Below are 14271 nucleotides of genomic sequence, written 5' to 3'. Positions count from 1 at the left end.
AGCAAAAACATTTAATGTATATAACAAAGAATTCAGTCCAACAGTATTGTGGGCTTTGAGACCTACATGGATATGGAAATATACTAATATAGATAGATCATTATTAAATATTAAGACAAGAAATATAATAGATATCTGCCAAGAATTTTACAATCAAATACAGATTAAATATAATGATTATTTGCAAATTTATACTGATGGTTCGAAAAATCCAAAAAATGAAGCAACTAGTGTAGCTGTAGTGATTCCTGAATTAAAAATTAATATTTCAAAAAGAACATCTAATTATTTTAGTATATATGCGGTAGAATTATGTGCTATATTATTAGCTTTAGAATGGGTGGAGGATACAAATATAAATAAAATAATAATTTGTAGTGATTCATTATCTGCATTATTAAGTATAGAAAAGGGATGTACAAAGATTTTTCGTTTTTTTTTTTTTTATTCTGGGATCATAAGTATTTGAAGGATATATATTAGGATCCAATAGATGGCAGTAATGCAACAACTATGGATGCAAGCTGTCGTTAAATCCTAAAGAAGAAGAAGAAGAAGAAGAAGAAGAAGAAGAAGAAGACGACTTTACTGTGTTTGGATTTTACTGGTATGCCGGACAACGTCTCGCGTTCAACTCCTCTAGGACGCGATCCACAACTTTCAGCCAGTCCGCAGACTGACGAAAAGAAACTGCTGATTGCTATCAGTGGACTGTCTCGTCAGCTTACTCAACATACTGCCGACATGAATGAGAGGTTCACTCAACTGCAGAATTCGGTAAACTCCAGGTTGCTGTCCATAGAGGACAAGATGGCGGCTCTGCAGTCGAGGAACTGTGCGGGAGAGACTAACTCCAAGAAGAGAAGACGGATGCACAAAAGCTTGCGGTAAGAATATATTTGACTGCTAGCTAAGCTAAAAGTAGCCTAGCCATAACCCAAAGCTAAGGGTGTATTTTTTGTGATTTACAGTACGCCGTCTTCACAACTCGGAGACAAATTGCAGGCGCTATGAACCGGCGCAAGGGTAAGATTTAAAGAATATGCTTTCATTCTGCGATAAAAGGAAATAGATACGGATAGATACCGATCATAACTGTACATTTTGTTTTCACAGACTAAGCACGCCTCATAATGAGGCAGTTACCTCCTATCTGCTCGGAGCAATAACTGCAAGCCTCGATTTACACTATATTGTTAAAGACGACATTGTGTGTAAGGGACTTGTTTTACTGTTTCTCCCTTGTTTTTAATGTTACTTGCGTTTGGTTTTTATTCATACCACTCTCATTTATTTGTTTTCCAGCCGCCTGTAAGACGTATTACGAGACGGTACGCAGGAGCTTCAGATATACGCAGCCAGAGAACTCAATGCGGGCGGAAGCTGCCAAGAATTCAGCTCGGAGTCGAGCGAGAAGAAAGAGGGTAAGACTTTATTTGGTGACTATTTTTCAGGTGCATTGATAGATGTGTTGTGTCCATACGCAGTGCATCCCATCGCATAATACTGATTCATTGTTTTGTTTTTACAGCTGCAGGAATCGAGGCAGAGCGTGCTAGCTGATGAGGAAGTGGAACTCTGGATGTCCGCCACCGTCGACCTCATGTCTGACGAGGAAGATGGCGTCGTTGGCAGGGTCTCTGGATGGATTGTACCGCCGTCATTTCGTAGGCCGGATCTCTCTGAACTCTGTGTGAAGCTGCAGTCCCGGTTAGAGGCGACGCCGAAGTACAAAGCCATGCACAGCAGGCGTCTGCACATCGGACCTCCCTCGGAAAGAACGCCGCCAGCAGTTGCCTACAACCCCGAGGAGGCGCACGGACAGTTCACGGAGTTGTAGTTTTTTGGATACGCATGTGTGGGAAGATCCTCGAGTTGTATATAGTTGTGTGTGTGTGTGTTTTTTTTAATAAAGCTCTTTCTTTGCATAAACATCTTCCTGGCAAATGTTAATTTCCTGTATAAATTCATTCATGTCCTTGAAGGTAGCCTAATGATAGTGTAGTAGCCTACATAAGATAACATAAATATACAGCTATATATATATATATATATATATATATATATATATATATATATATATATATATATATATATATATAAACCAACCAATCACGAGTGATTTTACTAGTTTGAAAATAATGGTTTCAGCCAATACTGAGTAAGAACATTCTGGCCTGCCCTGGCCACGTGTGGTTTTGCTGCCAATCAGGAGCGATTTTACTTATTTAAAAAATAGTGGTTTCAGCCAATACTGAGTAGGTTATTCAAGCCAGACCTGGCCAGCCGCGCGGGTTCGCTGCATTCATATGCTAATTAGGGCCATTAGTGCAGCTGATCGCTCTCCACATACGTCAGAGTCCGGTTCCGACAATTTGTGGCACTGAAAACGGCGACAAGCACGGGTTGCAAATTGTCGTTAACTGCCGAAAATTAGGGAGATCTGCGGTAGTTTACGGGGACGAAAATCTCACTTTTCATGCAGTGTATCGCTTGTGGGGCGGGCACTTAAAACTTCATAACAACAGCGTGCGTAAAGCTCATCCGGTTGCTGCGCTATCTGTGCATCCGTGTGCGTATAAGCCAGCTTTTGGTCTTAGACGTACATTTTCACCAGGAAATGTGTGTAAAGCTTCTGGGAAGACCCGATTAGCAACAGAAGATGTGGCTGTATCTGTCAAAGGAGTGACAATGATTTTTTTTTTCTGATTACTAATCAGAAAGGTTTTGGAGAGCGTCAAGACATACCTTCAGAAAAAAAGTCTAGAATAGTCATTTTTTACATTACATTCGAATTTGAACCTGTCACACAAAATACTTCTCTTTTGGCTCCCTTATTTTTCAGCTAGAATCTCCTTGCATCAGCTTGCAGCTGCATGTCGAAGAAAGAAATAAGAGCAAAAAAAAAAGAAAAAAAAAACGCCTATTTGTCCAACTTCAATAACTAAAAACTGGTTACCAGAACACCATACCTTCATAGATTAAACTTTTAATGTGTTGCCTTTACAGAGACACCAAGCTCTTGCCTCTACTCGGAAGGGTTTAAGAGCAGCATCTAATTTGATTTGGGTATTTTTTTAGGCGTTTTTGGAATTTTGGGGGCACCAGTTGGGCTTAAACTGTAGTGAGCCAACATGCACACAGTTCCACTCAGTCAAATTTAGCACTCACAAGACCCCGAGGAGGGGGCAAAGAAAAAAAAGAAAAGTTACAGGTCTGTTTAGAAAATTATTTTTTTCCATCTTTTTCTTTATTTATAATCCCAATTTCCTTCATTTCCCCCTCTGTTCCTCATATTCTTTTTAGACTCCATTCTTCCGGTCTCCTCTTTTTCTCTTCCACTACTTCTTAGAGGTTGGCAAAAATAACTGGAGATGTGCTTTACCACCACATCAGTGGTAATGTGGTATTTGATGGTTTCGTATATACAGTGTGTGCATGTATGGAAGAAAATTTGTCTTTTTATTATCCAATCAAACAAAAAGTAATTTCAATTAAAATATGTGATCAAAACGAAAAGGTTTTGATAAAAATGAATATTAAAAAAGAAAACATTTTATTAAAATAGACATGTGATAAAAAATAATGTCCCTCAATATGTATATATAATACTTTTATATAATCATTTTTATCTTAATTTGTAAGTTTACTCCATAAGTTAATTTACAATGTGCTTATTATGTTAAACCTTTATTTGATCTTTTAAATTATAGCATAAATCTTCAAATTATATCCTAAATCTTCAGTTTTTGATCAATACTTTGTTTATTGTCTAATTGACTTTTATATACTATAAAGTTCTTCCTCTAGTTGGTTGGATTGCAACAATTTGTGTTTTATAGCGGCAACTACTGTACCGGAGTGTTATTGTGACATGTCAATAATCTGGGGGAGATCAGATTCCAGGGGAGTACATTGCACCCCTCGTCCCCCCTCTAGCACCACCCTTGATTTCATGACAAAGAAAAAATATTTGGTAAAAATGTATAAATTCAATATACAAATGTTGGAATATAGCCGTAAATGAAAATAAAGCATGGAAAAGAGTGACACTTGTCTGTGCAATGGATTATGTTTGGAGGCAGATGAACGATATTTAACACCAAAGCTCTGGAGCAGTTCAGATGCTGGATAGCAAAGGTTCCCCACACAATGCAAGTATTCAAACATCTATCCAAAAACAGAAGCAGCCGCATTGATTAGTTATTAATAAATTAACACATCCTCACCTCTAGAGGAGAGTCAGGTTCATCCAGGATGCTCTTCTCACTCTGTATCCGCTGCATGGTTCCTGTAGAACTGGGGTCCATTATCAACACGTTCTGACCACCAGCTCCTCCAAACTTATTGTCACTCTTTCTGGAGTCAGTGGTCCTGCACACCTCGTAGTTGTACACATGTGGCAGAGTCCCTGTTCCCAAAGTGTCTGAGTAACGTGGAGGATAATATGGAATCACAGGGAGGTTGGAGTGATGCAGGATGCGAGACTGTCTCCATCTGTAGATCTTGACTGATATAATAACCACGAGACACGTGATGAAGAGGAAGGAGACCACAGCCAGAGCCAAGACCAAGTAAAATGTCAGGTTGTCATTGTACTCCTTATCGTGAGGAAAGTCAGTGAACTCGGACAGCACTTCAGGGAAGCTGTCCGCCACCGCCACGTTAACAATGACTGTAGCTGAACGAGCGGGCTGCCCGTTGTCCTCCACTATCACAGTCAGTCTCTGTTTCACAGCATCTTTATCAGTCACCTGACGGATTGTTCTTATTTCTCCATTCTGTGAGCCCACTTCAAACAGTGCCCTGTCTGTGGCTTTCTGCAGTTTATAGGAGAGCCAGGCGTTCTGTCCAGAGTCCACATCTACAGCCACCACTTTAGTCACCAGGTAGCCCACATCTGCTGAACGAGGCACCATTTCAGCCACCACAGAGCCACCAGTCTGGACCGGGTACAGAACCTGAGGAGGGTTATCGTTCTGGTCCTGGATCAGCATTTTCACAGTCACGTTGCTGCTGAGTGGAGGAGAGCCTCCATCCTGCGCTTTGATGCGGAACTGGAAATCTTTGATCTGCTCGTAGTCAAAAGAGCGCACTGCATGGATGACTCCGCTATCAGCACTGACGGACACATATGAGGAGACTGGTACTCCGTTAACAGAGGAGTCCTCCAGTATGTAAGAAACACGGGCATTCTGGTTCCAGTCAGCATCTGTGGCTTTCACTGTGAATATAGAGAGACCTGGTGTGTTGTTTTCTACAATGTAGGCCTCATAGGAGCTCCTCTCAAAGACAGGAGCGTTGTCATTCACATCAGAGATCTGCAAGGTGAGAGTGACGCTGCTGGAGAGGGAGGGGACTCCTTCATCAGAGCAGGTCACTGTGATGTTATACTCAGAGGCTCTTTCTCTATCTAATTCGCCTTCTGTCACAACAGTAAAGAAATTATTGGTGGATGATTTAATACTAAAAGCAGCATTTTCACTCAAAGCACACATCACTCTACCATTTTCATTTGAATCCAGATCTTGTATATTCAGCATAGTTACAACTGTCCCTGGTCCTACATTTTCAGACAGTGCGTTTGATTTAGACATCACATTAATGGAAGGAGCGTTATCATTTACGTCTGTCACATCTACTATCACTTTACAGGCGTCTGACAATCCTCCCTGATCTGAGACCTGGACGTCTAACTCGTATATTCTCCTTTTTTCAAAGTCTATATTTCCCTTCAGCATCAACACTCCATCGTCCGAGTTAATCTGAAAGAGATTTGCAGCTGCTGATTTGGGAATTGTGTATATTATCTTTCCATTATTTCCTTTATCTCTGTCACTAGCCTTTACCGTGGTTATTACCGTGCCAGCAGGGGCGTTTTCTGCGACGCTGGCTTTATATTCGGGTTTAGAACAAACAGGTGGATTGTCATTTACATCTAACACGGTTATGATAATCTGCATTGTTCCGCTGAGCTGTGGTTCACCCCCATCCAGCGCGGTTAAAATTAAAGACAAATGTTCATTTTTCTCTCGGTCCAGAGGCTTCTGTAAAACCATCTCTACATGTTTAGTGCCATCCACCCGGCTGGTCGTTTTCAGAGCAAAATTATCGCTCGGTTTAAGGGTGTAACTGCTTAAACCATTCAATCCGACGTCATCGTCGATGGCTTTTTCCAGGACAAACCGAGCTCCAGTTAAAGCTGATTCACTGATCTCATATTTAATTTCCCCTCTCTCAAATGTAGGAGGATTGTCATTTATATCGGTAATCTCCACAGTCACCGTGTAAAACTCCATTGGGTTTTCAAGGATCATTTGAAAATGCAGTGCGCACGGTACTGTTTGACCGCACAGCGCTTCTCTGTCTATTCGGTCCTTAATAATTAGCGCCCCTTTTTCCCGATTCAGCTCCACGTACTCCTCGTTGTTACCAGAATAAATTCTGGCTTTCCCGGACTTCATTCGGGCCACCCCTAAACCTAAATCGTGCGCTATGTTACCAATCACCGAGCCCCTTTTCATCTCCTCAGGAACGGAGTAGCTGACCTGGCCGCGCAAAACACCGAGACGGAGCAGAGAGAAAAACAACAGCACTTGCCATTTCATCGTGCAAACCGACAGAAAGAAATGTAGAAAAATCAGAAATCCTTCCTCTTCTTACTCTGCTGTCAGGTTTGAGAAGTGAAAATGATAAGATCCCATCGGTAAGAATGAACTAAAGAAGAAAGAAGACGCAGAACAAAGGGATCTCTTTGTGCGATCCTGCCTCCTGCTTTTTTCCTGCCAGTCAACTCTGCGACTCTCTGCCTCATAACGCAGCATGCTGACGTATGGGAGAGGATAAAAAGCTTCACCAGCAACTTGATGGTAAACAGCGTCTTTCACTGTTCAATAGACTGAACTGCAGGTCTCAAAATTTGGACAAATATGTACAGACAGATCAAACGATGACAACATCATGCGACTACCGTATGAACGCATCTAAATAATATTAGCCTTTCTATAATAAAAGAGAACATTTCCCATCTAACATTCCATTCAGGTAGAAGATGAAGATGGGGTGTGAAGAGTGTAAAATATAATGCAAAAAATATATATATAAAAATGCATCTGATTCAGATAAAAGATCTAATGTACAAGAGACATGTCTTGATAAAACAAATTAGCAAAATAAATAAATAAATAAATAATAGTTACAAACACACCAAGAATGTATTTAAACGACTATTTAATAAAATACTAATTTTATAATACTTTATTTATTTCAAATTAAATTAAATAATAAAATATGAAAAACAAGAGCAAGTTTCGTACATTTAGCACACTTTCATCACATTTAAAATTTAAACTGTCTAAAAATCGCCACATACCTGCAGATTTACATTTCAGACCTGTTCATCTACTCTAAATATTGAATATTTAATTTATATGTTAAATCTATTTTTAAATGTTAAATTTAAATCTAAACAATGAATCTAAAAGTAACTCAAATATTATATGTATGTTAAATCTAAATCTGAATTTTAAATATAACTGTTAATTAAATATAAAAGTGTGACCTAAACGTCTCGGGAAAATGCTTTTATTGGGCCCCTTGAAGGACCTTAAGTTGTGGCCACGCCCACAACACGATTTGACCAATTGCGCTCACTTCCTTTCGTCCTGAGAGCCTACTGGCTGGCTTTCAATGGGCACGTTTGCAAGAATACGTGAGCACTTGTTTTCGGTTTGGTAACAGTTGTAAAGTCAACTTTTTTTATTATTCATTATTTATTTATTTATTTTTTTCAGGGTGATCAATTGTTTATCTGATAAGATCTGGCAGCAGGAAGGGCTCTGAATAACCAGCGCAACATGGCTGCCTGGGAGCGCCAGGCAGGAGAGACTGATCGAGCCACGGCAGGTGTCCGAGCTGCTCTTCTGAGTGCATTTCACGTCCAGCAATGATGGTAAGTTAAGTGGTTTTCCCTATGTATTCAATTATATACATATTGTAGTGTTCATGCACCCTACGGCAACTAAGAGCTAAGCTAATAAAGTTGCAACGTTTCTACAATGCAGGAAGAGGGAATAGTGTAGTTTAACCAAATTAAGATCGAGGGCATAGTTTATTCATATATGAACATGTCCAAAAAGCCCAGCTTTTTCATGCTACTTTAATGTTAGACCTGTGGACTTTTAGACTGTTTGCAGTAGTAACTCGTGAAGCATAAAGATTAGACCACAGGTTGGATAAATTAATAAAATGTAGTAATGCAACACTTTGTACACTTCCTTGGATATGTATTCACCCTACTTATTTTGTTACGTTCCTACCTTCACTCTCAATGTTTTTTTTTTTTATCTTAGTTGTGCAATGGATCCAAACAAATTGGTCTATTTGGTGAAGTAAAAATTATAATTATCTGCAGAAAAGAATAAAGAAAATAAAAAAACAGAAAATTGGCATGAATGTCTCCACCCACTTTGTTATGAAGCCCCTAAATAGTTCTGATGCAACCAGCTACCTTCAAAAGTCTCATAATTAGTGGAATGAAGTCCACCTGTGTGCGATCTAAGTGTCACCTGACCTGTCAGTATAAAACAGGTCCACAGTAGCGACTGAAGTATCTGTCCCCAGGACCACAATCAGCTACACACTCCATAGAGCTGGGCTTTATGGAAGAGTGGCCAGAAAAAAAAAAAAAAATCTTAGTGTTAAGAAAAAGGAACACTCTGAGTTTGCCAAAAGGCACGTAAGCAGTTTTGCCTTAAAGAATGGGCAAAAATCCCAGTAGCAAGATGTGACGCGCTCATACAGACTCATCCAGAGGCATTTGCAGCTGTAACTGCTGGTACATATGGCTCTACAAAATACTGATTTTTGGGTGTTTTCTGTTATTTTTATCCTATTTGTTGTTTACTTCACATTAAAAATGTTATGTCTTGCAAGCTTTAGGCATGTTCTGTAAATTAAATGATGCACACTTTCAAGCAGACTCTCAAGCAGTCCATTTTAAGTCCAGGTTGTGAGACAACAAATTATGAAACAAGCCACTTTTGCGAGGCACTGTATTTTATGAATTAGTTTTACTTTGTAGTGAATTATATAGCCTGCAAATTGTAGAGCAACTGTAAATATTTACTCAATAACTCAATTCTATCATGTTTTTATCAGTAGTTATGAGAAATGTGCCCTGAAAGTTACTGAACAGATCTTACTATTGCATAAAATGTTGCTTAGATTGTGACCCCTCTGCTTTCTAGTTTAAGCTACTGCATTTTATTTTATTATACATGCACAATATTGCATGGGCGACTCTTAACTTCCATAAATTGAATCACAAAAAGATAGAGGTTTTGTGTTTTAGTCCTGGGGTCTCCAGTGGGTTGTCAACTAGAGCTTGACCCTCTGGATCAGCATATAAAACCCTCTATCGCCAATCTTGGGGTAAACATGAACAGTGATTTTAATCTTGACAGGCAGTTCAGTGCAGTGGTGAAATCCAGTTTTTAATCAATCGAGACAACTGACAAAGGTGAAACATATTATTTTAAAACTGGACTTTGACATTATAATCCATGCTTTAATCACAGCACGCTTCTATTACTGCAACTCTCTGCATTATGGTGTATCACAGACAACCCTGTCTTGACTCCAGCTGGTGCAGAATACAGCTGCTCGCCTTCTAACTTGAACATGAAAGAGAGGGCACACAACTCCTGTTTTAGCCTCATCGCACTGGTTGCCGGTTCAGTTTAGCTTCTCCTGGATGTGCCGAGGAAATTGCAGAAGCTAAGAGGGGACAGAGCTTTTTCTGTGGCAACGCCAATGCTGTGGAACCTGCTGCCGTTACATATCAGACAGGCCTCTTCACTCTCCATTTTTAAATCTGCTCTGAAAATCCATCTTTTCTCATTAACTTTTGACATATGACAGAGCTCACCTTATTGATTTTATTCCTGTTTTGTTACATATTTTAAGTGTTTTATATTATGTTTTACTTAAGTTACTTAAAATATTCTTGCGTGTTTTAGGTTGTATTGTACTCTAGGTGATTGCAACCTATTTTATGTGTTTATCATGTATGTTCATTTTTGTACAGCACTTTGGTCAGCTGTGCTGTTTTTAAAGTGCTTATAGATAAAGTTGGCTCAGCTAAAAAAAAAAATCTACATTACAGAGAGCTTATGTTTACAATTTAACTTGTTGGTTAAATCACCAATTTTCCTCTAGGTTCTCTGTAATTGATTTAGTTGAAGTGAATATGAATTTGAGTTCGACAAGGAAGGTAAATGTCTGAGTACACGGGATGCCATGGACTTTTAAGAACAGCTTTACTTGAAGCATACAGGCAATACATTGTGTGAGATGTAGAGCATTATGGGAACAGTGGTCATACAGTAATCAGTGAGACAAAGATCTGCGAATGAAAACATCAACATTTTTGTTGTATAAAAGTAACATTTATTATTTATTCTAAACAGGCCTTTTATACAGTATGCTGCTTACAAACAGCATTTTGTATCATCTTGTTACTGAAAAGTGCTTTTTAAAAATGTTTGCCTTGCATAAATGGCAATGGCCAGATATAGTAGATGTTTCAGTAGACAATTGATTGCATTAAGATTGTTGGGTGGGAGATTTTTTACATAGAAAATATTTTCCAGTGACTGGTCTGAATTTTCTTTTTTGGATTATGGTTGTACAATCAGTTATTTTAGCTATATTTTGTCCCTTTGATCCGTACAATTGGTGCTGCACTTTTAAAATAAGTATTTTACAGCTACACTTGATGTGAAACACAATTGTACATTAAATACATAAACTGCAACTGCTGTTCAGAAAATATTTCAAGGTATTACAATACCGTAAAAATACAAATGTTTTTTTCATAAACAATTAGTTTGATATACTTTTGACATTCAAAATGTGCACCATTAGACAACTTTGATGTCTTGATTGATTAATTTTATCTTGATTATGTCAGAAATTATGTGATATTTGCATCCATATTTCTTACATTTAACATATCTTTGGTGTAATTGTTAAGCTATTTGTTGCTCCATAAACATACATTTAATACTGTGGAAAATTGAGTATAGTGCCAGAATGTACAGCAGATCGGTGACCTGATTTTATTTTTGATAGAGCTGTTCCTGATTATAATATTTTGTACTGTTTCTAACTTTGCAGAGAAAGAAAGCTGTAAACATCTCAGTACCAGAAACATCACAGGAGAAGAAAAGGATTTTATCCAAACACCATCTCCTGGACACACTCTGGCCTTTGCAGCTGGAAGCAGCAAAATTCAACAGTTGGACTCTTTACTAGTCCTAAAATAAATATGATCCATGAGACAAAATGCCTTCCTGTTGCTCATGCATCCTCAAATAAGCTTCAGATCTTCATTTTAGGGTGGAAATCAGTTCTTGTAAGTCCTATTCATTAACTGATTAAAAAATAAGTATGCTCTGAAATAGTTTTAGCTTTCTTCAGTAGTGCTTTCTGGATGTGTAAGGAAAAGTCTGTCTGTACAGAGCTGAGCAAGGGCTTTACTTCCTTCACAAGAAACTAAATGATTGTTAGTGGAAACTTTGAAGTTATCCTTACAATGTAAAAAAACAGTGAAGACAAAATAAATTTGATTCTTTCTCTTCACAGAAGGCTTGTTGGGGACCGAAAACAAGCATGCAAGTATCCTTGCTAACATGTCCAGCGACACACAGCCAGTATTCAGGAGTAAAGAAGCAGGCAAAATTGGCCACAATGTGTTGTGGCCAGCCCACAACACATTTTAGATTTAACATTAATATGCATGTTTAGAGTTAACCTATAGATTTAATGTTTAGCATTTTAGATTAAGATTTAACAAAACAAAATTTGACTCACCCAGCATTCAAACCTGGGTCACTGTTTCTAAGATGAGGATGACTAAGCCCGCTTCATCACCACAGATGGATTGCATAGGCTGGGTAAGCATGTTTGAAATGTTGGAATATGAATTTTTTTCAGATGATTTCCTTTATAAATTTGATGAAAGTCTGCTAAATGTTAGAAAAACATGCTAAATATAAAGAAAATGTCTAATATTTTCCATGATATATTCACACTCAGTTCTTCATAGCATAATGTGCATGAGGATTTCAAATCTTAAAAATGTCCTGCCTAAAGTCACTCTCAATGCGGTGATGTCTACAAGCATGCATAAAAATTAAATTAGAAATGGGGTATAAAAAAAGAAATATTTAGTGGAAAATTAAGAATATTGATCTTCAAAGATGTGATAAGCCAAAACATTCCACCGGAATTTAAAGCTCTAGCACAAACAGCTGTGTTTAATCATAAAACCAACCTCTAGAGGAGAGTCAGGTTCATCCAGGATGCTCTTCTCACTCTGTATCCGCTGCATGGTTCCTGTAGAATTGGGGTCCATTATCAACACGTTCTGACCACCAGCTCCTCCAAACTTATTGTCACTCTTTCTGGAGTCAGTGGTCCTGCACACCTCGTAGTTGTACACGTGTGGCAGAGTCCCTGTTCCCAAAGTGTCTGAGTAACGTGGAGGATAATATGGAATCACAGGGAGGTTGGAGTGATACAGGATGCGAGACTGTCTCCATCTGTAGATCTTGACTGATATAATAACCACTAAACACGTGATGAAGAGGAAGGAGACCACAGCCAGAGCCAAGACCAAGTAAAAAGTCAGGTTGTCATTGTACTCCTTATCGTGAGGAAAGTCAGTGAACTCGGACAGCACTTCAGGGAAGCTGTCCGCCACCGCCACGTTAACAATGACTGTAGCTGAACGAGAGGGCTGCCCGTTGTCCTCCACTATCACAGTCAGTCTCTGTTTCACAGCATCTTTATCAGTCACCTGACGGATTGTTCTTATTTCTCCATTCTGTGAGCCCACTTCAAACAGCGCCCTGTCTGTGGCTTTCTGCAGTTTATAGGAGAGCCAGGCGTTCTGTCCAGAGTCCACATCTACAGCCACCACTTTAGTCACCAGGTAGCCCACATCTGCTGAACGAGGCACCATTTCAGCTACCACAGAGCCACCAGTCTGGACCGGGTACAGAACCTGAGGAGGGTTATCGTTCTGGTCCTGGATCAGGATTTTCACAGTCACGTTGCTGCTGAGTGGAGGAGAGCCTCCATCCTGCGCTTTGATGCGGAACTGGAAATGTTTGATCTGCTCGTAGTCAAAAGAGCGCACTGCATGGATGACTCCACTATCAGCACTAACGGACACATATGAGGAGACTGGTACTCCGTTAACAGAGGAGTCCTCCAGTATGTAAGAAACACGGGCATTCTGGTTCCAGTCAGCATCTGTGGCTTTCACTGTGAATATAGAGAGACCTGGTGTGTTGTTCTCTACAATGTAGGCCTCATAGGAGCTCCTCTCAAAGACAGGAGCATTGTCATTCACATCAGAGATCTGCAAGGTGAGGGTGACGCTGCTGGAGAGGGAGGGGACTCCTTCATCAGAGCAGGTCACTGTGATGTTATACTCAGATTCTGTCTCTCTATCTAATTCACTGTCTGTTACGATACTGAAGAAATTATTTGATGTTGTTGAAATTGAAAACGGGATGTCTCTTTTAAGTCTACATTGTACTTTCCCATTTTCACCTGAATCTGGATCCAGTGTGTTTATGATGGTCACAACTGTACCAGGCTGAACATCTTCTGTAACTACAGTTGACTTTGACATAATATTAATAGCAGGTGTGTTGTCATTTGTATCAATTATTTCTACAGTAACTTTGCAAGAATCAGTTAGACCTCCGCCGTCACTTGCTTGGACATGCAATTGAAATTGTCGCTTTTTCTCATAGTCAGTGTTTCCAGCCAACTTGATTTCACCAGTATCTTTGTTCATTTTAAATATTTCTGATGCATCATCAGAGTTTAATATAGCATATGATATCTTTGCGTTAGATCCCTCATCAGAATCTATAGCACTAACTCTAATGACAACGGTTCCTGCAGGTGAATCTTCTCTTATTGTGGATGTATAGACTTTCTGCGTAAAAACTGGAGCGTTGTCATTGCTATCGAGGACATTTACATGTATCTGAACAGAGCCTGACCGCTGCGGCTCACCGCCATCTACTGCCGTCAATACAAGCGAGAGGTGATCTTTTTTCTCTCGGTCTAGAGGCTTTTCTAAAATCATTTCCACCATCTTGCTTCCGTCTATTTGATTTTGCAGTTTCAACATGAAGTTATCTGTAGGATGTAACAAATAACGCTGCAGACCATTCTTACCAACATCCA

The 14271-nt window shown here is 39.3% G+C and overlaps 2 protein-coding genes and 1 long non-coding RNA gene across 5 annotated transcripts; 2 read left to right on the top strand and 1 right to left on the bottom strand.

The window, feature by feature from the left end:
• Positions 1–837: 837 nt before the first annotated feature.
• LOC118559357 (uncharacterized protein C14orf93-like) lies at positions 838–1937 on the top strand. 3 transcript variants are annotated; one of them, XM_036130029.1, is made up of 4 exons: positions 838–1026; positions 1117–1214; positions 1306–1424; positions 1532–1937. In XM_036130029.1, exons 3-4 carry the CDS (start codon positions 1371–1373, stop codon positions 1838–1840), a joined length of 363 nt encoding a protein of 120 aa, XP_035985922.1. In that variant the 5' UTR covers positions 838–1026; positions 1117–1214; positions 1306–1370; the 3' UTR covers positions 1841–1937. The 3 variants fall into 3 exon arrangements, with proteins under 3 accessions (XP_035985922.1, XP_035985921.1, XP_035985923.1); XM_036130028.1 differs by lacking the exon at positions 1117–1214 and having other exon boundaries at positions 1532–1936; XM_036130030.1 differs by lacking the exon at positions 838–1026 and having other exon boundaries at positions 1035–1214.
• A 2262-nt stretch (positions 1938–4199) lies between these two features.
• Positions 4200–7193, bottom strand: LOC118559355 (protocadherin beta-16-like). The gene has a single exon (XM_036130027.1). It carries the CDS (start codon positions 6606–6608, stop codon positions 4215–4217), a length of 2394 nt encoding a protein of 797 aa, XP_035985920.1. The 5' UTR covers positions 6609–7193; the 3' UTR covers positions 4200–4214.
• Positions 7194–7567: 374 nt separating this feature from the next.
• On the top strand, positions 7568–12798 carry LOC110369106. Its single transcript, XR_002428709.2, has 4 exons — positions 7568–7711; positions 7794–7951; positions 11179–11416; positions 11647–12798. It is a non-coding gene; the product is annotated as an uncharacterized LOC110369106 (long non-coding RNA).
• Positions 12799–14271: the final 1473 nt, after the last annotated feature.

This window comes from Fundulus heteroclitus, unplaced genomic scaffold (genome assembly GCF_011125445.2).
Source record: "Fundulus heteroclitus isolate FHET01 unplaced genomic scaffold, MU-UCD_Fhet_4.1 scaffold_279, whole genome shotgun sequence".
NCBI lineage: Eukaryota > Metazoa > Chordata > Actinopteri > Cyprinodontiformes > Fundulidae > Fundulus > Fundulus heteroclitus.
Note: the sequence above shows the minus strand (reverse complement) of the source record. Positions and strands in the feature narration are given on the sequence as shown.

What these genes read in the sequence shown, in the direction of transcription:
- LOC118559357 (XM_036130028.1), top strand. An exon ending in GTCGAGCGAGAAGAAAGAGG is followed by an intron (nt 1,425 to 1,531) that starts GTAAGACTTTAT and finishes TTGTTTTTACAG; the next exon opens with CTGCAGGAATCGAGGCAGAG.
- LOC118559355 (XM_036130027.1), bottom strand. Translation starts at nt 6,608, where the DNA reads ATGAAATGGCAAGTGCTGTTGTTTTTCTCTCTGCTCCGTCTCGGTGTT.